We start from the raw sequence: 24,234 nt of genomic DNA on the forward strand, positions 1-24,234 counted from the left end.
GAATGTGCCTGTAGCCCGAGGGGCTGAGGAGAGATGGTGGCCCAGTGTGGGTTGCTGCAGAAGCCAGGACAGTTAATTCGGCCACAGTGTGTTCCCAACTGCCCCTGGTAAACTAGATGCAACCCACCAGGCCCACGAAAGCAGCTTCTCTACATCTAATGTTTATGAGCACCTACATCCTTAGAAAGACAAACCTTGGTCAGGTAACAGAGGCTGCATTTTCGGTGTCTTCCTCAAAGTGTTATAACAAAAAAGAAATACAGTTCCTTTCCAAGATGTGGTTTATCAGATATATGCTACTTCTGCAAATGCCTTCTTAAGAAAGGCAGGACCAGTATGCCCAGATTTTCTTCCTGTACAGATCTATTGAGTTGATCTCAGCTCAGTAACTTACGTGGGAGATTGCAGGTGCAGACGCTTGCAAAGAGAAGAACAATGACAGCAGTACTGTTTAAGTAAGTACTTGGCCAAATATTGGATAGTGCATAGTGTCTCTGGAGGTAGAAAGGTTTGAACATCATTTTTTCCAATATACAGGAAATTCTGAATTACAGGCAAAATGATCTCCGGTAGGTTTTTCTGTGGGCAACTAGGTCTGATAGCAGTAGACAGGAATAGACTTAATCATAAAAGCAATGGAAATCAGACACAAGATGATTTAAATGAATAGATTTTCACGTGGGTAAAACAGGTATGAGAAGAAAATTAGTTCTGGAAAGTTGGATATCCTGGCTCCCCATCCATGCATGATTTATCACTCTTGATTGCTAGCTCACTCATGCTCCTTTTTCATTAAAGAAATGGGGGAAAAAGCATGAATTAACTTATGACATATAGCTATTTATATAGGGTCGTGACTCCTAAAGTTGCCTAGGAAAGAATCGTATAAAAGGAAGGCTTGATTTTGTTGCTTTTGTCAGTCAGGAGTAACACCGCTGAATTGTGAGACGTTGCAGTAAGGTAGAACACTGTGACTCAGGCCTGCCGTTATTATTATCCAACCATGACACAAAGGACAAAATTTTTATACAGGAAACTCAGTTTTTCGCTCTTCCCAAAACCAGACTAAACATCAGTCAGGCTTGTTTTGTAAACTGGTATGATGCAAGAAAGCCATGTATCATGGAAAGAAACCAGAAGTGCAGGACAATCTTCGTGATTTTTGGAGCGTTTGGGAGAAAAGCATAACAAATAACTAGCACTGCACGCACCGAGTTCATGGTTAACCCAGTGTTCCCTTTTCATTTAACACTGCAATAAAAAACTTCTAAGCAGTTTTTTCAGGTGAACCATTAATTTCTGATAGAAAGACATTAGTGCAAGGAAACAAATACATCTTTTGTGTGTTACTTGTTCTCACCGTTCTCTGCAATAACACGGGAGTTCCCATTTTTTTTGCTTTTGGTTATATTTGCTCAGATTCTTATGCTGTTACTATGCTCTAATATCAGCACTATCCAGTCTGTTTTTAACCCACTGACCACGTCCTGACTAGACACCACCCTGCTGCTTTCTGTTTTCAGAGAAGCGCCTTTTAAATTATTGCTCCCCAGACAGTTTCTTACCGACGTCTGGTATCTGCAGCACTTTGTTTAACATGGCAAAAAAATTAAAAGGCAGATTTATCATGTGATTTTCCTTACTTTTGATACTGCTACAGTAAGTTAACTTGTACAGTATTATGATTAGAAAACAGTGAAATACCCTAAACTAAAACCCTCAATGTAAAATACTCCAAATCCACAATATTTAAAAGTGAACCTTGTAGATGTTTAAAATGCGTTTCTTGCTCTAGAAGTGAGACAACCGTTGGCATCCGGTACAACTTCTTTTAGAGCTTTTTGAGGGCTGGAGGTGGCACCTTATTGTGGGGTGGATGCCGGCACATCCTTGCTTGGAATGCAAAAGCCAAGGGCTTGGGCTAGTGCCGAGCCAAGGGGGATTTGCTGTGGTCCCTCCACTCTCTGAATCACTGTTTGAATAATCTTACATTTGTTTTAGAAAATACATCCAGTTTATCTAAGCATATAGGATGTGTGTTGGAAAAAAATGACTTCACACAGAAAAGTATTTAAATATATGTCATTAAATTTAAATTCTTTCGTTCACAGCACTGTGTTCCACACACTTCACTGTAGTATCTAGGCACCTGTTGCGATAAGGAGTCTATTTTAAGATATCTTAGGGCTGTCTTCCTTTACTTTTGTAATGGTTTTGAGGGCATAGAGAATGCAAGTTTTGTCCCATTTCGTATGTTTTTCTCAGTTTGTATGTTTTCAGCTTGAGATACGCAGAAATAAAATAATTTTTAAAGATAATATTTCAAATGAATACATAGATGTCACATGTTTTACTTCAGAAAAATGTTTCAGAACATATCCAGGGACTTTTTTCATTCCTCAAAGCAAAATCAATTAACACTTCATAATGTTACCAGCACCTAACAATAGGAATTACATAAGAAATTCAATTTCCAGGCGCGGATTTGAAATACGATGCCCCATATAGCAGCTTCCTTCCATCTGTTTTGCATATAATGAAATGAATGTTTCTATATATTTTTTCTTCCTTCTCAGTCACTTATTCAACAGTTAAGGATCCAAAAAAACTACTTCATTACTTAAAGACTACAGCTGTGATTCTGGTGACAAATGCAGGGTTAGTTTAAGTGCTTGCACACTCACTTTTCTTTTGTTTAAACAAACTTTTCCCCCCAAGTCATGGAGTCAGAGTTAAAAAAAAAAAAGTAAAATTTTTATTTACCTTCCACATAGATTTATGCTTCTGGTTTTGACATAAAGAGAATCCGCGCAGATGCTTGAAGTTACATATTGCCTCCATACCCAAACAGGATGAAAGCCCTACCGTGTTTACATATTAAAGTCCTATTTCCCAGGGGCAATAGAACCCAGGCACTATTCAAACAAAAGGTGAGAGGTCCTGTGCTGAGGAGCTTAAATTCTAATTCAGTGACTAATTGGTGTGCTAGGTATGCCTCACTGCTCTGTCAGGTGTATCCCTGAATTCTAGGTAATAATAGGTTTGGTTTAAGACATAGTTATGGGGTATATTGGCAAATAGGGGTAGGTGCATGATGAAAAATTGCTGACGCATAGGCATGCTTGAGCCAAGCAAATGCTGAGATCCACCTGTCTGATTAATGAGAGATGCAGAGAGTGGCTGTAACAAAAAGACAGAAGTAGAGGCTGAGGCCTGGTCAGGAGGTGGAAGTTAGACCCATATGAAGGACTTTGGGCCAACAGGACTCTGCTGCAATTTGTGTGGCTGTGGCCTCAAGGGCAAGAGAAACAGCTTCCAGTACATGAATTCATATAAATTTGTGTGGCACTAGGCTAAACAAGTGGGTTTAGTGTATAAGTTTGGCTTATTGTTATTTTGGGGACTGCAATCTTTCTGGGATAGAAAAAATGAAGGTGACTGGGAAAAGAGGGAATAAAGGAGTCATTTAAACCAGTATAACTCAGTGAGCAGAGGTATAAAAAAAACAGGTAAGGAGAGTGAAAGTATGGATAAGACAAGTGTGGTATCCCACCCTGGTAGCACTATCCTGCTAACAGGAAAGTTGACACACGCTGCGAGCTTTCCATGCCCCTTCCACATTGCAGCTGATTTCTTGCAAGATAAGAAGCTTGTGTTTACTTCTTGCGAGAAAAGTGAACCAGTGTTTTGGGAGGGTGATGGCCAGGGAGATGAATTTAGTCAGAGTGATTTTATGATATCACAGTTCTGGATATAGGAAAACCTGTTTGAGAAATATGGGTCTATTTAGCTCTCTGCATACAGTGTTTTATACTCCCAGACCTCTCTCAATGCAAATTAGCCTTGAATGGAAGTGGACCATCAGAAATGCTGTGGAGAAATGATTCAGTCATAGAAGTGTGAAATAACAATAGCATGGATAAAAGAGAAAAGACAGGATCTAAAATGTTTGTGGAGGGAAAACTGTGAAGTTATTGAAGATGGCCTGAATGTGCTAACATCAAAAAAAGGGTGAGGATTCCTTGGGCACACATCTGGGCAGCAGAGAACATGGGTGTGCAACTGGCAGCAACTGAAGGTGGAAGTTTTACAGTAGTAAACTGGAGGAAGAATTAGAAGGTTTCAGAGTTACTGAAGAGTATGAGGATTTGATTACAGAAGCTTCTTTTGAAGTTGAAATTATGAATGAAGACAGCTCATATATCAAATAATGTTAACTACTGAGCTCAGAGCGTTCTGGAAATTACTGTGGGTAGGTCTGCAGTGCTTTATGGCAAATACTTGATCTAGCTTTGAACAAAGTAGCTATTCAGTGAACAAATACCAAGGGCATAGAGCATAATCACTGGAGAATGCTCCTGTTTGCCATGGTTTTCATCAATCATTTATCTGCTTTTCTTCCTTCTAGTTCTGTTGTCTTCTGTTTCTGCCTTGGTCAGCTCCAGACTTTGCTTTGGTTTGATGCAGTTGAGCCAGTGCCCCGGCAGAAGGTTATGTGTCAAGGAAAAGCTTCCTAAACTGCTTCTGCCATAAACATTCCAGCTAAAAGTATCTGTTATAGCCTGGAAGGGTTCCAGGTTAGAGACCTTGAAAAACATAGTCCAGCTGTTGTAAAAGATTAATGCTGCCAAATGAGTATGGCCATCTGGAAGAAGAGTAACAGAGATATGGCTTGGACTCTTTGGTCCTTGTGTAGTTTGAAACTTGAATCGCAGTCATTTGGCTGTTTTTGCAATGTTAATGAAATCATCTTCTTATAAGACTAATGGTGATAAGAAATTTGTATGTAATGTCATTACATACAAAGTCCTGGCTTGCAGCACAGGTTACTGTCTAGTGACTTGTGGTTATGACTGGATGATGGCATATAATGTATCTTTCTGTTATTGGAGCTGACTATTGGAGTTGGAGCTGATGAGTGGGGAAATAAAACTCTTCAGATATGGTGAACTTAGAGTACTACTTTGAACTTAGAGTACTACTTTGATTACATAGATGGACTAGCTTTCTACTAGCTTTGGCTTAGACAAAGGTGATAGAGATGAAAGGTAACAGTCGAGTTAGTGGGTGAGCCGAAAAGGGTTATATGTATAAATGCAACTCACATCCAGTGGAAATATTTTGCAAAAGCAGCAGATTTTATTATTCTTTCTGTGCAGCACACTTAAGGTCAAGGGCTGATAGCACCTAAAAGAAAATCTTTTAACATCTCTATTTGCCCCAAATTTTCTTACAGCTCCTTGTCTGTTTTTTTCTTGTCTGAATCTGTATCCCTTGCCTTCTATTTTCATGTCCTACAATTACAGCATATTAAAAATGCAAGATCACCTCTTCTCTCCCCTTTGTAAAGAAGGCGATAAGAGAATGTGATATGCCTTCAACTTGTGGCATTTGTCACTTTAAATTATGGCTGTTCAAGGGCAAATATTTAGAGAAGAAAATACGTATCTGGTTATGCACGGAAGATGTGTTCTGCTATTTTTAAATGAAATCAGATCTGTTGCAATAGAGGCAGTAAAGGACACCACCTTCCCATACCACCTTTGTCCGTTTCTTGCCAGAGCTGCTCAGTCTGCTTGTTTTTGATTATTTTGAATCAGAATTACAGCTTGTGGGTATGAGAATAGCTAAGATGATTTGTAAGTTCCCAGACTCAGGTCTATTCTTTCTGGTGATTTCATCGTGAGTAATGAGATTTTTGGACCCTTGGTGGAGCCAGCTTTACCAAAAACAGAAGGCCCTAAAACTAGAAGAAAATTTCAGCCCTGCCTGGGGAAAACCCCATCTGACTGACTCTGTGCCCTATTTCCTTCCGTCCTGGGAAGGAGTAAGGCACTGTTAGATGTGAGCTGAGGGCATTTCCCACCTTCCTTCTTCTGGAGAAGGTTCTGGGCAGAGGAGGAAGGAGCAGAAGGACCCAGTGTCTGAGGGCAGCCCAGCTCCCTGCTTTGCCTCTTCTCTGCTGCGACAAATGGGTCAGCCTGCTTCCTCCCTTGTTTTTGTGACGCCCAGCCTGCGCAGTGGGAGGGGGGAAGACGCTCTGTCGTTGCCTGAGGTGCAGAGGTGGATGGAGGTCTACGGCAGAGGTGGGTTTGGTGGAGCAGGACCGACCCCTGCCCATGTGGGAATAGGAAGGTTTCTGGAGAAGCAGGAGGCTTGGCTGTGCCTGGTAGTATTTCCTACGCATTGGTGTGACCAGACTACACCAGGCAAGCTCTCACAGCAGGAGGGGCCACCGTGGTTTCTGAGGCAGGAGGCCCATCACTGTGGTGTTTGTTTTGGTAGAGCTGACAAAACTGTAGCATCACACATGCAAATAGTGCGTGTGCGTGTGCTCAGAAACCCAAAACGGGGTGAACCAGCATCTCTACTTTGATCCTTTACAGAAAAATGACCTGTTCTTTGAAGGCTGAATTTATAACTGCTTGAATGGGGTGGGTGGAGGGGGTTGTCAAAATCCTAGCAGGCTCAACTGGAAATCAAGCTGGCCAAGGGAGGCAGCTGTGGAAGGGGTCAGAGCAGGAGGCCGGCAGGGCCGGACACCTCCCTGTCGCCACCGTGGTGGGGCTTTTGTCACTGACGCCTTCACCACGGGGCCGATGCAAACACCCTGTCCCACCTCCTCAGGGAGCCCCCAGCCGCCCCCGCGTTCATTCCTAACGCCCCACAAGTGCTTTCAGCCCGTGGGGAGAGCCGCCTACGGCCGCAGGGGCGGCGAGAAGGTCCCACGGCCCGGCCGCCCAGAGCGTCCCGCTCCCGCCGCGCGCATCAGCCAACGGCCGCCCCCTCGTGGCACCGCCCACAGGTGAGGTCTCATTGGCTCGGGGCCGCGCTCGTCCGCTGCGCCAGCCAATCGGAGGCCCTCCCTCGCTGCCACAGCGTCGCGGGCGCGGAGACGCGGAGGGCTCGTCAGGCCGGTCCCGCCCCTGCGCAGGGCTGCGCGTCCCGAGCGGGCGAGGGGCAGTGGCCGCGGCGGGGGGCCGCGGGGAGGGGGCGCCTGCTACGGCGGCTCCCGCTACGGCGGCTCCCGGCTCTCGGGCTGCGGGGTGCAGCTGCAGCTGTAGCTCTAGCTCTAGCTCTAGCTCCAGCTCCAGCTCCAGCTCCTCGCTGGCGGCTGCCCGCAGTGTGCCGCCGTACTCCGGGTAAGGCGGCTTTGATTTAGTCCGGTGATTTCGTGAGATGGAGAGATGATCCCCGAGGGGCGGGGGGGGCGGTTGGGACCTCCGTGGGGCGGGGAAGAGGCGGGCAGGGGGCTGCCTGAGGGGACGGGGGGGAGGTGCCGGGGCAAGGGGGTCCCCTGAGGGGACAGGGGAGAGCCGGAGCCTCGGGGGAAGAGACTTCCTAGGAAGGGACCGTGTGTGAGACATCTCGTGTGTGTGAAGGCTGCTCGGTGGTGGCGAGGAGCAGCCCCTCCGGCTGCGGTGGAGCACCGCAGTGCTGCCTGGCTGCTTGATGACTCTCTGCCTCCTTAAGGAAGGCTAAGAGACGCAGATGCACCACGCAGGGCCTGTTTTAAAAGGGCTGAGCAGGTGTATTTGACCTGTTTTGAAGTGGGGGTCACCATCTTTTGAAGTTAGGCCTTAAAAGCAGTGCTGGGCAAAAAAACCCTCTGCCAGTGCGAGAGGTTATTGTGAACAGCTGGCTGTGTTCTGCTGCGCAGAGCCAGGGATCTCTAGTGTTTCTGGCTTACGTGGGTCCAGGTGTGCTGTCCTGATCTGTAGCCTCCATAAAGTCCTAGAGGCTTCGGGGAAACTTCTCTGCATTGGAACCAAGGTAATTGCAGCCCAAAGCTTTGGGAAGTGAACGATGTCCTGGGGCATCTGGGAGACAAGAAACTTTCCCTTGTTGGAAATGCAGGGGCTGTACTTTTTGCATCTTTCGGAGAGAAAGAAATTGGTAGCTTTCCCAGCCTGTACAGGGGGTGTGCACTCTCTTTTTGCCTGAGCGATGAGAGCAAATGACTGCTGACATAACCATTTGCACTTGTGATTTTTTTCTGTGAGAACACTCTGTTTATTCTCTTCCTGCAGGTAAACTAGTCAAGAGCGTGCAGTGACCTCTGTGTAGACCAGCTCTTGAGTCTATGCTGGGATTTGTATAGGTTGTTCACTTGCCTTAGGAAAGGTGAGTAGGATTGTGTCCATGTGTTTCTCTGAGACTTTCTAGCTAGATGTTTCCATAAGTGGACGGATATTTAAAGAACCCTATTGCTGCTAGTTCTTTCGAAGCATTTGTTCGAAAATGGCGATGCTACCTAATCTTATGCTTAACTGAACTGAAGTTTATGGACCTCAGATGAATTTAGTTCTTTGTATAAGTCTTTTCCTGGTGTATTCCTTTAGCTATTTATTGTTTCAGGCTGAAAGTACCCAACTGAGAATGGGTGCAAACAGGTGCCTCTTCTGTATTGTGTGGCGTGGCTTTTTTGGGGGTGGGGGGGTGTCTTAATTTGGCCTTGTAAATCACTTGATCTGTTCTTGCGGATAATACAGTCTATTAGTCTGAACAATGAAGCATCTGAAGAGATGGAGCTTTTTATGGTGTTATGAGTCTTGTGTAGCAGAACATGCTGTGAACACGCTAGGCAATTTTTAATGGTATCCATGGTACATGAGGCGGGGTGGGGGGAGAGTAGTCTGGCATTAGGTTGAAAGCCATCTAATATTCCTTTGTTGTAAGACTGGGTTCTTAAAGGGTGCAGTTTGATTCTCTATCTGATGTGACTGGTAGGAACATGAACTTGAGTCCTAACAGAGTTGGGGTCTTTCTGTAACATGTAGTGGATTATCATGAATGGAAAAAGTAGAGCATATAGGGATTTCTTGTCCAAAAATCTCCCTGTCCTACACAATTTATTTTCTTTCTTTTTTTTTTTTTTTTGAGATCACAGAAAACTTGCTACTATCCCTTCTATTTACTAATTGTCTGCTGTATGTCAGATAATACCTCCTGATATTCTGTAAAATCTGGCAGTCCTTAAAGGGTTTGTAAATCTAAGCTGTACTGGTAATTGGAAGAAGTTACAGAGCTGGGGAGGTGCTGCATTGTATGCTTGAGTGATGTAGACTCTTTTTTTTTTTTTTTTTTCTTTCCCCATGGGAGTAAAGGAAAATTAAGTTTCTGTTCAATCAAACTACTGAGACTGTTAAGTAATTGAGCTTCTATATGTAGCTGTTAAAAGCTTGTTTGGTAAAAATGAATGCTGACATTGTCCTTGGTGCTTCCTAAAACCAGAGTGCATGAGCCTTATCCATACCACTGATGTAATTTAGGGTCAGAGTGGGCCAGAATTTTCAGGCTCTTGATTTGAAACACCTGAAGACTTGAAGTGTGATTCCAAGCAGCTCCAACTGATTTGAGATGGTGGGAGCTCCCATAAACACACCTCTTTTGGAAATACAGTCCTAAGCTGGATGTGGAAATTGGACCTCAGGTTCTTCAACCTCCTGGTGCCCATGATTTTGGGGCCATATGAGGAAGTGTGTGTGTGGGGTGGTCACCTGATGGTCTGGTCATGGGTCAAGACAAAAACTGTTATGCTAAGCTGAGGTTGAGTAGTGTTGCCTGCTAATGCTCCTTTGAGTGTACAGCAACACCCCTAGTGCAGGGCAGTGTTGCAGCTTCTTTCCTGCTCAGTCCATCCCTGTCTCCTCTGACATCTTGGTTCAGAATGATCAGGTGGCTCTTAAGAGAGTTATAGTGCTCTGTTAGATGGACTTCTCAGGCCTCACAAAAATAGCTAGAATATTTTTGGCCACACTGGAAGAACTTGGGTGGGAGGATACAGTCCAACTTCCACTAAAGAAAAATCAGAAGCTTCTGTTGCTTAGACAACAGGAACAGAGAAAAATGCAGTGCTGTTTGATCTTTGGAATGTGTAGCTGTCTATTATTTAATAAGGACAGAAAATATGCTGGTTGTGCCTACAGCAAAAAACAAAACATTAATCCTTGTGTGTCAGAATCTGGCACTGTAATTCATAGACACAGAGAGGGAAAATGTACTTGAAAGTCAGGAAGAGAATGGAATAGTCTGTAAGACCACTTCTGGACTGTATGAAAAGGGGAATTACTCTAGGATGCAGCACACAACTAGTAGTTGTGATGTGGCAGTAGAATTTGGAGGAATGGGGGAGAGGGGAGAGGTATCTAATGGAGGAGGAGGAGGCCTGGGGGAAAAATGAAGTAGAGAGATTGACATAATTAGCAGGGTAGGGTGTGGGGGGGAACGTAAGGAAACAAGTTATGCAGCGCATAGCTGTGGTGAAATCTAATTTGGTGCTATACAGAACTGTATTAGTTCTCAGTTTGAATTCTGTGGTCCTTCTCTCCCATTGCTCTGGCCCAGGATCACTGCTGCTGTTTGTCTGTCTGCACTCCCACAGATCCAGTGTAGGTCTGGCAGATGTTACAAGCTTGGGCTCCATATCTCACCTCTAACGAGGCTATGAGTCACCATTGAAGTCTGCTTTGCTGGTTGGGAGCCACTGATGTTGACTTAGTCCCTGTTTAAGGACTTGAGGGAAATCTGTAGACAGTGCTCTTCCTTCTCATGTGAGAGTGGGAAGCCAGGAGACCTCAAAGGTAAAAACTTACTCAGTAAACACCTGTTTCTCTGATTGTGCTGATCCTGATAGTTGTGTGTTCTCTGCTGCTGTATTACTACTAGTAATGCATTTTATATGGGATGTAGTTGATGTAGCTGTCTCTTGTTTCTCTTCAGATGCATTGTTACTAGATGCCAGACCAATCTTCATCTGTGCCAAGCTGCAACCAAAATGGCAAAGTACAAGCTTGTTCTCTTAAGACATGGAGAAGGAGCCTGGAACAAGGAGAATCGCTTCTGCAGCTGGGTGGACCAGAAATTGAGTAGTGATGGGATAAAGGAAGCTCAGAACTGTGGCAAACACCTTAAAGCGCTGGGTTTTGAGTTTGACCTTGTCTTTACCTCTGTACTGAGCCGTTCCATCCAGACTGCATGGCTGGTCCTGGAAGAGATGGGCCAAGAGTGGGTCCCCATTCAAAGTTCCTGGCGACTGAATGAACGTCACTACGGTGCATTGATTGGTCTCAATAGAGCAGAAATGGCTCTGAATCATGGAGAAGAGCAAGTGAAAATATGGAGGAGAAGCTATGATGTTACCCCACCTCCCATAACTGAATCTCATCCATACTATGAAGAGATATACAATGATCGCAGGTATAAATGCAGTGACGTCTCTCAGGCTAATCTCCCAAAGGCTGAAAGCTTAAAAGATGTGCTTGATAGACTTCTTCCCTATTGGAATGAAAAAATAGTGCCAGAACTGAAAAGTGGCAAAATGATCCTCATATCTGCCCATGGCAACAGCAGCAGGGCAATACTCAAGCATCTGGAAGGTAAGGCCTTCCCCTGTTTTGCTTACTCACCTGCTTGCAGCTTGACACCTTTCTAACTTAACTGTAGCAAGTGCAGTTTGCTCTCTAGCATACAGTACTGCTGTCTGGATGATATAACAACATCTGTGGCTTCCAAAGAGAAAATGAAAGGCTGACCTACTGAAAGAAGAATCAAACTGGGGATGAGAGAGGTGAGGAGGAATTGATTGGGTTAATGTAGTTCTTCTCTTGAAGAGCCAGACTCTTTCTCCTCATTTCTCACTGCCTGTTTTAAACTGGTGTATCTAACTCCAGAGTTAGTTTGGTCTCAGTAGACAACCTCAGACTCAATCTCTCTCTCCATGCCTTTCATTTATTCAGCTGCTTTGTCAGGAGGTTTGAAGTCATAATCTATTTATTAAACAAGCATTGCTGTAACAGCAGAATAAAGTGCTTGTCTTGGAGTTGTGGAGGAAATTGACTGTTACTGTGGTGGGTTACTTTCTTTGGGACTATTCTTTATAACTTTATTACAAAAGCTGCTGTGACAGGGTGTCTTTGTAGAGAGCAGGTACTTGCTAAAGTTTATGCGTGTGCACTGTCATTTTGCAATATAGAAAATGTCTGTCAATGAACAGTTAAATGTAGTAGCTCACCATAGGGTTGTTAATTTATTTCGAAGCTAAAAAGGAAGCAAGTGTACCTTTCAGTCACTGCCAGTCTTCTCCCCCCCCCCCCCCATTAATGACATGGCTTCTAGTTTCAGCTCTCCTGAGCTGGAAGACAAACTGTGTTAATTTCCTTATGTCTGTGGGTAGAGTTAGTGACTTTACACGAATGCAGTCTGCTAGAGGTGTAGTTGCAAGTATGCACAGACTGGATTTTGCCCACTTTTTTTTTTTTTTTTTTAAGCCAAAAAAAAAAGGCAAAGTGGAGTAGAGCTGTATCCCTTGTCTGTGCTGCAGTAGACCCCATCCCTCCCAGTGCACATGCATGTAGTGAAATCTGAGGCAGAGCCTGGCAGAGGGTCTAGTTCTGTTGACAAAGGGCTGTCCATCAGCTGTCCCAGCTCCCACACAGGAGCGGTTGCCAGATAAGTGATGGCTCTCTTGCCTCCAAAGCAGCACAGATCATCTGGATTGCTGCAGAACTGACCTGGAAGGTTGCGTGACCAGAGCGCTTTAAGACCTGATACTGCAGCCTGCATTTTTCTTAGAACTCCCACTTACATCTGTCAGGATATAGGAGGTTCTTTGTCTGCGTTGCTGACTGTGTCTCCCTTTCTCTCCTGAAAGGTTGTGAGCCTCTGCTGCTCTGGAGCCTTTCCCATGTTGGACCTGATTCAACAGTACTTAAAGTTTGTCAGCCTGCTGTACTCCTAGCATCTGCTGTGGGATGGGCTTTATTTTGTGTGGATTTTTTTTTCGTGACAGGCTTAGTGTGTCCTGCACCTGAGTAGAAGTTTCTAAGCCCCTTTATCTGTTTATCGTAGCTGGAGCTGTGTTTTTTTTGGCATTTAGAAAGCTGGGCTACAGATGCCTGAAGAAATCCAAGCATACATGACTATTCCGATATCTTAGTCATAATTATAACTTTTAATCTTTGAGGCTGTTGCTGGGAAACTTTAAATGGCAGTAAAGATAAATATTTTCATTCAACATGGATCTGAAGAAACAGACATTCCAGGGTGAAACTTTGTTCAAAGAATGCCTTTTCTGAAAGGTTTCACAAGTTACCCTTAAAGCTGCTATTTCAAAGAGGTGGTTTTTTGAAAACAGGCTTGCATTTCTTCAAATCTGAGTGTTTTCCTTGTTATGATTAATTGGTAAAGAGCTTGAAATGTTGTGGCCTTACTTTCCACTTGCACACAAAAAAAAAGAATCATCAGAGCAGTGGAATATCAGGCTAACAAGGCTTTGATTGTGGGTTTTGATTTTGTTTTGTTTTTTCCAGTGCTCAGATGGACCTCACTAGGGTCTGTGAAAATGTCTGCAGGATCTGTCACAGTTTCCATGAGATGACTATTAAAAAAAAAAAAAAAAAAGAAAAAAAGCAACACCCCAGTAATTTTGCTGAAAACTGTGTTTAACACAATCCTGGCCATACTCTTGTATGCACTTGGAGATCAGAAACAGTACCTGCTCTGAGAGCTTGCTTTTCTGTCCCTGTGGATTGGAATAACCCTTCCTCAGAGTGTGCTGTTGAAGATCTTGAAGCTGCAAGCTGTTGGCCTCCAGTGGGGATGCTTGGCTGACTTCCTTTCTGTAGGTGATTCCCATGAATTTGGTGAATGCCACCACAGACAAACATGACTGTTTTTGTGCAGCCCACTGTTTTGTGTAATCCTGTTCATTCAGTGCAAGTAAGATGCAATGTTGGTATCAAATTTAAGTTTACTGACTAGGCTTGTCCAGTCCTTTAAGAGCACTTACCACCTGAAGATGATGCAAAGAATATATGTGATGATGCTAGGAATCATTGGCACCACTAAAAACTGGCAAAGCAAGAGTTTTCATTCAGTGTTGGTAGGGATGGGAAGGCTCTTTGACAGTATGACTCTCTTCTTCTTATGGCAGTAGTTTTGTTTGCGGGAGGATGCTTCTTGTCATGACTTAGTAACTGTTCTGTTCTGTGTGACACCAACTGGAATGGACTATGGCATGTAACTCGGGTCTTTGCATGGGGCATATCTTTTCTTTTATAATATGATATATCTTTGCACTGAAAGAGCAATGACCTCAAGAAATGAGGAAGGCATCAAAAAAAATTATATCAGATTTGTTAGATAAATTTCATTCTGGATACTGAAACTGATTATGGAAACATCAGTTTTTAAAATCAGCTAAATAAGCATCCTAAACGCATAGGGTCTATTTACAGGTGATTATCTCAAATCCTTCAAAGGAGGAACAGTTTGCTCTTTTATCTGATACCATTCGCATAAGAGCTGTGACTAGCTCGTCTTCCTTCTGGTGAAGGAATGACTGGACACTAGGTCTAGTGCACTGTTTTTGCTATGTGAGTGGCAGCAGGAATCCTGTGCTGCCATCTGGCCCAACCTGTTTCTTCCTTCCCTCCTGACCAGTTCCTCCTGGGGACTGATATTAAATGCCTCAGAACAGGGACCCCTAGGGTTCACAGAGGCCTGATTTTATGCTTTCCTCCCTGTTGAAATGTTGCCTTCTTCTGGGTATGGAGTGATAGTTCCTGAGCAATTGGGTGACAAGGGCCAGTAAAACTGGGGGTGGAGGAGTTCGTCTCTGAGGAAAAAGATGCAGACGTGCCACCTGTTGGACTTGGCTTGCTGTGGTCACAGAGCTGGGCCAGAGCTCCTTAACTGGTCTCCCAGGTAGAAGGTCATGACTGGGGAGGGCCTGATACTGTTCTCTCCAGCTAGTGAGCAGGGAAAGTGGTTGCCCTCAAGGGTTTTACTGTGGGTGTGATATTGGTACAGTCATGGTGCTCCATAGCTTACGTGCTGGAGCCACACAGAGTCCTGGTAGGAATTGTGTGTTGAGCACTACCTAATGAGTTTATTTTGCTGATGTTTGCAGCCTGGCCTACTTAAGGAAATACCACTTACGTGATTGTGTTGTCTGAGGGCAGTTGCAGAAATCAGCTTCATGATCTAACATCTCACTGCTTCTGGAATGAGATGGTTTTGCATTCTCCCTTGACGCACCTTCCCCTCCCCCCTTCGTGCTCTGTGCTCTTGTTGCTTACTTTCTGTAAGCTTGTTGGACTTTCTGCAAACTTACTTGACCTTGAAACTGGCAGTAAACAGCAAGAAGTGGGTAGCTTTCCATCCATCAGGTTGGTTAGTGAAATCACTGAGCTCAAGGAAGGAGGTGGCAGGTTGTGCAGGTATTGCAAAGGGTTGGATCAGCCTGGCCCAGCTCTGGAGCTGGGACAGTAAGGCTTCAGGGACGAGCTGTTGGTTACTCCCAATGCTTCGCTGAAGGTGATGCGTATAGTCTCCTCCAATAACTTCAGAGCAGACTGATTTCAGGCATACTTGCCTGAAAAAAGTCTTAATGATTCCTTTCCCCCTCCCCCCCCCCCCCCCCCCATCGCCTTCTTCGGAAGGCTAAAAAAAGAGGTAAGTGTGTGTCCTAGTGCCCTACCTGAGAGGAGGTTACAAAATGAGCACATCCATCCCCATGCTGGGGAGACTCAGAATGGTGCTCCTGCCAAAGCTGAGTCCAAGGGCAAGATGTATGCTGGTAGGCTCCTGTGGTGGCATGCTCAGAGAACTCCTCACTTGTCACAGTGTTACCTTGAATTCCTGGCTGTGGTAATGCAGTGTGGGTCTCTGCTCCAGGTGGTCCTGGGCCTTTTTCGCCTAATGTCATAGTTAACACCTAAAGCCAACAGCAGCAGACTTTATGTGTCTTTCAGCCTGTTTAATCTTGGACTGCCTGAGGAGTTGAAGACAGGCTGTAATTCCTTGTTGCATGGGAGTAGGATAAATACCATGATTTAATGTTTTCTTATACTAGTGCATAATGAGATTGCCTCAGTAATGACCACCGTCAAATTCAGGCAGCAATCAGAAGCTGTTGACATAGTGATGTAGAAGGGAGAAGATCTTGGCAGGCAGAGAAGGGTGGAACAGATGTAGATAATGTGCTGCAGTCATGGTGGTAGCCTATGATCTCCCTTTTTTTCCTTAAAATCAGCACAGTGAAATTAGATGCTGTAAAGATTAATAGCTAGATTCCAGTACTGTGCCCAATTCCTTCTTCTGTCTACCCTATTGAAGCTAGGCCACCTGCCAGCCTGTATGCAGCTATGATCCCATTAAGGAGGGTAGAATCTGGCCCTGAGTGTTTAGCTTATTCAACTGACGTTCAGTGTTTTCACTAAGCTTGCAGGAAGGATGCAAGGACTTGATCTGGATTTCTATTACAAAGTGGCATTTGCAGAAAAGCCCATCATGGCTGAATTTATGCATGTGACCTTATGTTTTGTTAGATGAATCATTTGGCTTCAGATGTAGTTAACATCCAAGGGAGGAGGAGCATAGCTAGTTTCAGTAATTGTTGTGGTTTTTATGTTTTAGTGTTGCCCTGTCCATAAGGATGCAGGGAAAGAGCTTAGTAAGAACAGGTAAGAGAGAGGGAGAAGCTTAACCAACTTCTAGAAGCTGGCTTTAGATGGGCAAAATCAAGTGCAATGGGTTTTGCATCTGTAGGACTTTCTAGAATGTAGATGTTTCAGAGGACTTCGTGGCCTTACCAGATAAAGGTGAATGCTTAAGCTTGCACAGAGATGTGAATTGTTCTTTATGCAATGTACCTGTAGAGTCAATCTTAAATAACATCTTTCAATGAAAGACCACACCATAACCATAAAAAGCAAAACAAAACCCCATGCCATAAAGAAGTACCAGCTTGCATTGTTTTGATCATCCAGTTCAGTAAATTGAAGTATAAGTTATCTGGGAAGGAATCCTGAAAGTGACTTTGAGAGTTTTTTTTTTTTTTAAGTATAAAAGTGCTGTACAAATGCTTATAATGGGCATGTGCCTAATCCCTTCCTGCTGTACAGCCACTGTTGAGGAGCAGTGTTTAACAAGTGTTCATGAGACAAAATGGGAAATGTCTACTTGAGATTTTTGGGAAGATTTTTAACTAGGTAGAACACAGTTGCCCAGTCAGTGTTTTATCTGAGGCTCTGAGGAAGACATCCTGAGCCTCATGAAGTGCTGTGGGATATCATGGTTGTAAGTAGGCAAGACCTTAATTTTGAACCTCCGGGGGAAAACTACTTCCATCAGCGCAGTACCCTTCAGCAGTGCTGAGACCCAGGCTTTGATATTACCTTGGGGGAGAAGAGTTGCTTCTGCAACAGTCCTTCCTATTTCCCACTGCACCTTGCACTTGGCAGTTGAGTCCTTGCCCTGGTTTCACCCCTCTCTTGTGAGACAGGATGGGATTGTGAGACAGCCAAAGCATAGGTGCTGAAGTACAAGAAAAGGTCACTTAGCTATAGTTACAGCTTATGGAGTAACTGGATAGCAGGTTTTGCTCACTCTTGCGATGGCCGGAGTGGAAGATGTGCTTGCTTTAGTGCGCTTGTAGCACTGCTTGGGAGTGCTCTCTGTGCGTTTAGCTTGCAACTGAAGAGCTTGTCTGTCAAGCCTGATAAGCATCTTGCTGAAGAGTAGATTTCCCTATGCAAACACTGTAAAAGTGCTGAAATAAAGCAACAGGATATCAGGATATTAATGTGTCTCCTCAGGATTTTCTTCTGTCTTCAACCTGCAGTTCCAGCCTTCTGGCTGTGAGGCAACACTTCTTCCACACAAAAAAATCCTGAGGAGGAAAAGCAAGTTGCAGCAAGCACGTTGGCTATTCTAGGCCGCATTCGTTTTTTTGCTTTGTAAATCAGTACTGTAGTTGACGTTGGTGTGGTCACTCTGTTCTTTAAAAAGGGTAAAATGCATTTCTGAATCATGTAGCTACTTAAGCTCCTTTTATTTAATCCATCTTTAGAGGACTCCATTATATATCCTGGCTGCTGACCACATTATGTGGTTTACCTAAATTCTCCTGCATGTTTTGATTTGCTTTGTGCAAATCCAAGTGTTTTAGTCCAGGAGATTGAATTTTAGAGGTGGGTAAAGGACTTCCTAGGGCCAGATTCCCAGTGGATGCATGGGGACATAGGTATGAATTGTTGCTATAAAATCTAAAATGTTTACGAAACCTTGAAATGAGAGTTCAGGCAGCTTGGTTGTTAGTTTTGCAAACCAAAGTCCTTGAGTCTACCAGACAAAGCACTGTGGCCAGGCTTGGCATTTTTCCTCTTGGCAGCTGTGTGATTTTAAAACTTCAGGTGCTTCTTGAAAGCTTTTCTGTGGGTGTCAAGTCCTCTTGCCCAGAACAGCTGAATTATGTATCCCTTGTAAGAAGGGATGACTTAGACTTGCAGTGTGTGTGTGTTTGTGGGTTTTATTTTTTCTTTTTCTTTTTTTTCTTTTTATTTTTTAATGGACTGTGGCTCAATGTAAGACAAGGTGTAAGCCTCCTGCAAGAATTTGTCTGTTTCTCCAGCTCTGTGCCCTTCTGAAATTTAGGGCTAATCTCAAAATAAATACTTTGCCTAAAACAAGGCAGGAATAGGTCTCTGCAAAAATTGCATACTTGTATGGTCTCAGGGCAGGGGAATAAAGTGATTCTCACCTGTTTGAGACCCGAGAGTCAGTTTAAAGGTTTTGGTACTTTCTCTCCCTTTTTTTTATTTCCCCCCTAAGAGTTAAGTCCTGATAATGAGTGTGTGTGGTGGTGTGTGGGTTTTTTTTTTTTCTTTTTTATTGCTGTTCATCTGTTGGCTCTGCTCTTCTACCTAATATGAAAAGCACTGGTAAATTTACATCTGTGTGTTCAGAGAGCCATCTGTTTTGTCAGTTGCTCCAGAGGATGTTTTTTCTCTTGCCCCTTGGTCTAGTTTATCTGTTTAGAAGCTTGATTATTTTCTAAACTTAGATAACTTGAAGTTGTCCTGCTTTAAAACAACAGGTTGTCATGGGACCTCAGTGTTTCCAAAAAGGCGGGGGGAACTATTCACAATGATATTAGCCTTCTCTTGCCCAAACTTTTGGGGGAGTAGTGGCTTTGCAGTCATTGCCTCTTGATGCATTTATTCAGGCCTATTCAGGAGGCTGTCTTGAAACTTGCTTAGATGCTTGGAAGCTTGTGTTTTAGGTGTGAACATAACCAGCAGTTTCATTGAAAGTAGATCCCTGGAATGTCTTAATTATATAGCTAGATGAAATAGTTAATTTTGATCCTCAGGTACCTCTTATTTTGGTGAAGTGAAAAAAACCAAGAAACTGCTCCAAGTTGTGGAAACTGAAGACTCTTCCTCCCTTCCTTTCTTCCTCCCTCACCCTCATTTAAAAGCAGAAATAAGTTGTCTTGTATCTAGTAATTCTGGGAAGAGTAACATATGGAATAGTAATGTATTAAAACTTGTTTCTGAGCAATCAAATGTGGGCAGACACTGATCCTCACACTAGGAGAATTTAAATACTGATTTTAAGATGCAGTTTGTATGAAAAGCTGATGCACAGAAAATTTAAGAAAAAGATTAACCCTGATATCTTGTGTCCTCAAAGAGGTTGTTTTTACTGGTTTCTTAGCAGAGGTGGTTTCATGTTAGAATGGCATCTGTAGGCTCTAATTCCCTTGAGCTTTGTGTTATATGAGCATGAACAGGTTGGGAAGATGTGGAGGAGAGCTTACTGTCCTAAATATTTTAATAAAGGAAATATATGCTCTCTAGGGCAGAGTCTCTTCCTGCTTCAGTTCACATGTGTAGACCAAAAGTGAAAAAAGTTTTTTACCTTGCTGGGAATTTCCTCCTGCAGCTTTTGCTAAACCATTCTTCCAAAGCTGTGGTCTAGATAGAAATGGACCCTTGAGTAGTTGCTGTTGCTCCAGCCTCTGTCAGCAGGTCCTTGTCAGTTTGAAGACTGGATAATCTCAGAAATAAAGGCTGAGCCAGATAGGCAATAAGGAAGCCTTGCACTAGGTGTAACTCTGTGGGCTTTTGTCTTTGGCAGGCATCTCCGATGAGGACATCGTCAATGTTACTCTCCCCACTGGCGTACCCATACTTCTTGAACTCGATGAGAATCTGCACCCTCTGGGCCCTCACCAGTTTCTGGGTGATCAAGAAGCTATCCAAGCTGCCATCAAAAAAGTGGAAGATCAAGGGAAAGTTAAATCTGCTGAGAAGTAAAATCCCACTGACCAACACAGTCGTCTGAAGTATATGATAATAAATGATGCTTTATGTGTGTGTTAGGTTGCACTGTGCGGAAGTCTCAATTTCAAGCACTGAACAACTGGAAGGGACAATTGTCGAGTCTTGGTTGGTAGCTTAACCCTCGGCCTTTCAAAAACTGGAAGTCAAATCTCAGTGTGAGATTATGGATATTAAAAAAAAAAAAAAAAGAGCAGTTCAGGTGATGGAAGCTTCCAGGGCAATCTGTCCCACCTCTAGGCTTGAGGGAGGTCTGAAAGGAATAATAGCATATGTTAAAGCCCCCTAGCAATAATCAGTCCTGATCTGTTGAGGGGAAAAGCTTGTACTGCACAACAGCTCGCTGAACTGACTGAGTTACAGGCACTAAACTTTCTCACTGACAACATGGCATCAGATAGGAGTTGCTCCAGTGATTCTTGTATATCATTGGCCATGACAGTCTGTGTTCTTGACAGTGTCTTTTGCCTTTCAGAATACTTTCAGCTGTACGACTCTTTCCCTTTCCACTTTGTTATTTTGAGTCTTTCACGGCCTGCTCATGGTTCATCAGAGAATTTTGCAGAGATGTTCAGACTATTGTAGTTACCCTAGTTGTCTTTTATTACAGTGTGCTCCTATTCTAGGTATCTCCATTGTCTTTGCAAAATCTAGCGTGACTGTGTTTTGCTGGCTTGCGATAATGGGATTTCACTAGTCCACAAACTAAGAACAAAGAGGTTTCCTTCTCAATGTGTAAATTATCACTTAGCCTTTGAGTGACCTGAATAGCTTTCAGACTTTTAAATAACATGTACTACAGGCTTGATCATCTCTTAACAAAGTTGTTAGAAGCATTCCTGTTGACCACAGTAAAACTAGACATAGGAAAACCCCCCTCTGATCATTCCTTAGTTGCAACGAACTCTTGATAAATCCTTTCCACAGTGTTATTACTGTGGCATTCTCTGTATCAGTTTCTTTGGAGGGCAATAATAGAGATATGTAATGCCTGTAAGATGTTACTGGTGCAGTTCATGTAGCCATCATGCTAGCAGGAAAGAATATGGTCTGAAAGTGTTGTCCTATAAAGCTCTCCTCACAGTTGTAGCTAGATTTCTGCTGAGGGCAGTCTTGCTTGCTGCTTTGGCACTAAGCTTGAACAGTATGCACTGTGGTTGGGTGTATTGTGTATGGTGGTTTGGCTTCCTCTTTGTTTATCTGCACAAACATCAGGAAATTCCTACTTTTGAAGACTTGCTCTAACTTTACTTGCAAATGTAAAGCCATTGTAATGTAAACCTAGAATCTGACCCAGTATCCATACATGTGAGCATCTGAATTCTCACCTCAGTTACAAATGTGGCTGGCACTTGCTTATGCAGTACTTAAGAGCTGAATGTGTTCTTAGCATGGCCCAGCTACAGATCGCATGAAGTTAATGAGAATTCCCTTAGTATAATAGTCTAAACTACTTTTTAAGTCACAGGGTGGCTACATCTTTGCAGTGAGCAGCTCTGTAGCTCTGAGTGCAACAGGATGGCTTTTGTTTTGACAGTGCATTGTGCTTCTAACAGTGTCCCTGCTGTGTGGAGGGATCCTTTCCAGGTCTGATGCCAGCTCAAATTAGGGTTACATGTACTCCATAAAAGACCTCTTGCTGGTTGGTAGTTTCTCTTGCATGAGCAATGCCTGAGCTGTTCTTGGTTTAGTTTTTGTAGCCTCTGCAGTAGGAACAAAGATATGTTTTTCTTTTAAAAACATAAAGCTGTTAGGTTTCCCCTTGCATTGTACAAGCAAAGATAAATTGGGTTTTTATTTCTAAAGAAGTACTGTCAGCATCCCCCTCCCAACTACTGTAACTTCAACACTGATTGGCTTATTGCTTTCCATTTTTTCTTTCTTTTTTTTTTTCTGTGCATAGAGTAACTTTGAATCTTAGTTGATATTCTACACCTCAGAATTAGTTTTCTGATTAGAAAATGTTTGCCTGCCCATGCCATAAGGAGGACCACTGTCACTCAGGTTATTAGTTTCTTTCTCACCCCATCATTGAATAATGTGTGAAATTCAGTGCTAAATTAAAAAAAAAATTACTGTAGATCCATCAACAAGGCAAAGCCACCCATCATCACATCATCAGTGGTAATGGCATGTGTTGGCTTATAAACTCTTACAGACGTTAGCTATCAGTGTTCATATTTCTTTGGCATTGTGGTATTGTAATGTAGGACAACCTCATTGTTGAGGACTTAAGGTGCAGCTGGAAAATATTTGGAAACAAACATAGTTGAACTCGGATATGCTCCCTAACAAAGGGAGAAGAGGGCCTTGATGGCTGATCTCTTCAGGGAAAAATGGAAAGATGGGTGAATGGAGTGTAAAGAACTGTTAATACATATTCCTGCAGCTGAATAGATGGAATTGATTGAAAACAGCCTTTCAACAGGAGTGGAGACAGTAAGGAAAGAACAGCCAGTGTGATGTTTTCAGGTGGCACTGTTTCTGCAGTCTTTCTTGAGGTAGGAGTGGTGATAGTGTCCTGGGAAGCTGGACTTTGATCGCTTTGGTTGCGACTCCAAAGTGATGACAAAATAGTTTGTACAGGATTTGTATCTGCATCTAGCAGCAATACCACCTCGCAAGTATCAGTTGAAACCAGCTAGGGATTTCATTGTGCTCTTTAATAGGATTACTTTAACACCTTGCAATGCTGGCTTCTGAACAGCCTTATAATTAAATTCTTGATTCATAAAAGATGCATGTATATGGGAGAATAGAAGCCAGCTTTCACCAGCAGTGGCATAAGGACCTGATCTTCAGGCTTAGTTGCATTATAGTAGGGGGACAAATGAGCTTGTGGGTGGCTTTGTAAATCAGCAAACATGGAAAACATTTTTCTCCATGGTTGCGAGTATGTCTCAAAGTCTTATAAGCTAACCAGTGTCTTTACAGTTGATGTCATGGATGTGGTCGATTTGGTTTGTTTATGTATCTGTAACTTGTATTAGCAATAATAGTTCTGCAATCCTTTTGAAAACACTTTGTAAATATGGTGGAGCTGGCAGATTCTTTACAATTCAATAAATTCATCTGAAATAGAATTCCATTTGGCTTCGGTCTGTCTTCCTTCTACTTCCTTCCCCTTTCTGTTTCCTTTCCAGGACTGATTGGTAAATAAAACTGACCTTCAGGGTCCCAGAGCTCCCATCAAGCTGTCCTTGATCATCTATCATGCAGCCGTTGGAGGCTAAAAATAGTGTTAGAGCAAACACATCTCCCCACTTAGACATGCCAAGAAGTTGGACTGGAAGGAAATATATACCTGTTCAAAACTATGAGGGGACTTGGATAGGAACAGCATGTTAAACATTTTCTATATTTAGTTCCAGAACACCAGAACTAAACAAATGTTCACTGTTGCCTGTGCTTGGTGCTGCCCCCCCCAAAATAAGAAGCATTATTATATGATGATCTGTTTAAAACCATAGCTTTGGGAGACAAAGCCAACCCCTTCACTACCCAAAGTGCTCCGGTGTCAAGCAGAGTTCTGACTCCAATGAAAAGTGTAATAGATCTCAACCTGTTGGGGACTCTGTTCTTGTTCTTGACCTTTACATAGAAGATCTTGGATACTGAGATGTTGGGAGGCAGTATAAAGGCCTGAAAAAGGTAGAACATTCAGGTGGAAAATGAAGACAAATGTGTGGCTTAAAACAAAAGCATACTGAGGAAACGTACTCACTTTTTTTTTGTAAAGCTGATGTTATGATGTGTTGAGAGCAGGTGAAGAATGGAGCAGAGCAGCTGTCTGACAGCCATTCGTCCACTGATACTGTACACTTTGGTGTTGACTGTGGGGTGCTGCCACCCAATTGAAAGGTGTGTTGGTGTTCTAAGGACTTTGCTATGCCTTGGCTAAATTTTGTCTTAGTTGTGTAAGTACCTCAAATTCTTCCTGAGTCATGCTTGCTATTTCCTGTGTCAGGAAAAGACCATCTAAATACTGGCTTGGCTGAGTCCTACTTACCTTTCGCTCAGGAAAGGTTAGAGTACAAGGGCAGGGGGTTGCTATGATCAGCTCAGAGTCTGCACAGCCTGAGGAGACATGGGCTGCTTGGTCATT

The 24,234-nt window shown here is 43.3% G+C and overlaps 1 protein-coding gene across 3 annotated transcripts; it reads left to right on the forward strand.

Annotated features, from left to right (window-relative positions):
* The first annotated feature begins 7,064 nt into the window (after positions 1-7,064).
* Positions 7,065-23,212, forward strand: BPGM (bisphosphoglycerate mutase). Of its 3 annotated transcripts, XM_026116965.2 has the most exons (4): positions 7,065-7,142; positions 8,031-8,124; positions 10,723-11,378; positions 19,927-23,212. In XM_026116965.2, exons 3-4 carry the CDS (start codon positions 10,778-10,780, stop codon positions 20,103-20,105), a joined length of 780 nt encoding a protein of 259 aa, XP_025972750.1. In that variant the 5' UTR covers positions 7,065-7,142; positions 8,031-8,124; positions 10,723-10,777; the 3' UTR covers positions 20,106-23,212. The 3 variants fall into 3 exon arrangements, with proteins under 3 accessions (XP_025972750.1, XP_064371504.1, XP_064371515.1); XM_064515434.1 differs by lacking the exon at positions 8,031-8,124 and having other exon boundaries at positions 7,084-7,142; XM_064515445.1 differs by lacking the exons at positions 7,065-7,142; positions 8,031-8,124 and adding an exon at positions 10,559-10,583.
* The last annotated feature ends 1,022 nt before the right edge of the window (positions 23,213-24,234 follow it).

Source organism: Dromaius novaehollandiae, chromosome 1, assembly GCF_036370855.1.
Source record: "Dromaius novaehollandiae isolate bDroNov1 chromosome 1, bDroNov1.hap1, whole genome shotgun sequence".
NCBI lineage: Eukaryota > Metazoa > Chordata > Aves > Casuariiformes > Dromaiidae > Dromaius > Dromaius novaehollandiae.

Bases quoted from the DNA above. Each gene is read 5' to 3' on its own strand.
- BPGM (XM_026116965.2), top strand. From the start codon at position 10,778: ATGGCAAAGTACAAGCTTGTTCTCTTAAGACATGGAGAAGGAGCCTGG. The intron at 11,379-19,926 runs GTAAGGCCTTCC...TGTCTTTGGCAG, and splicing joins AATACTCAAGCATCTGGAAG to GCATCTCCGATGAGGACATC.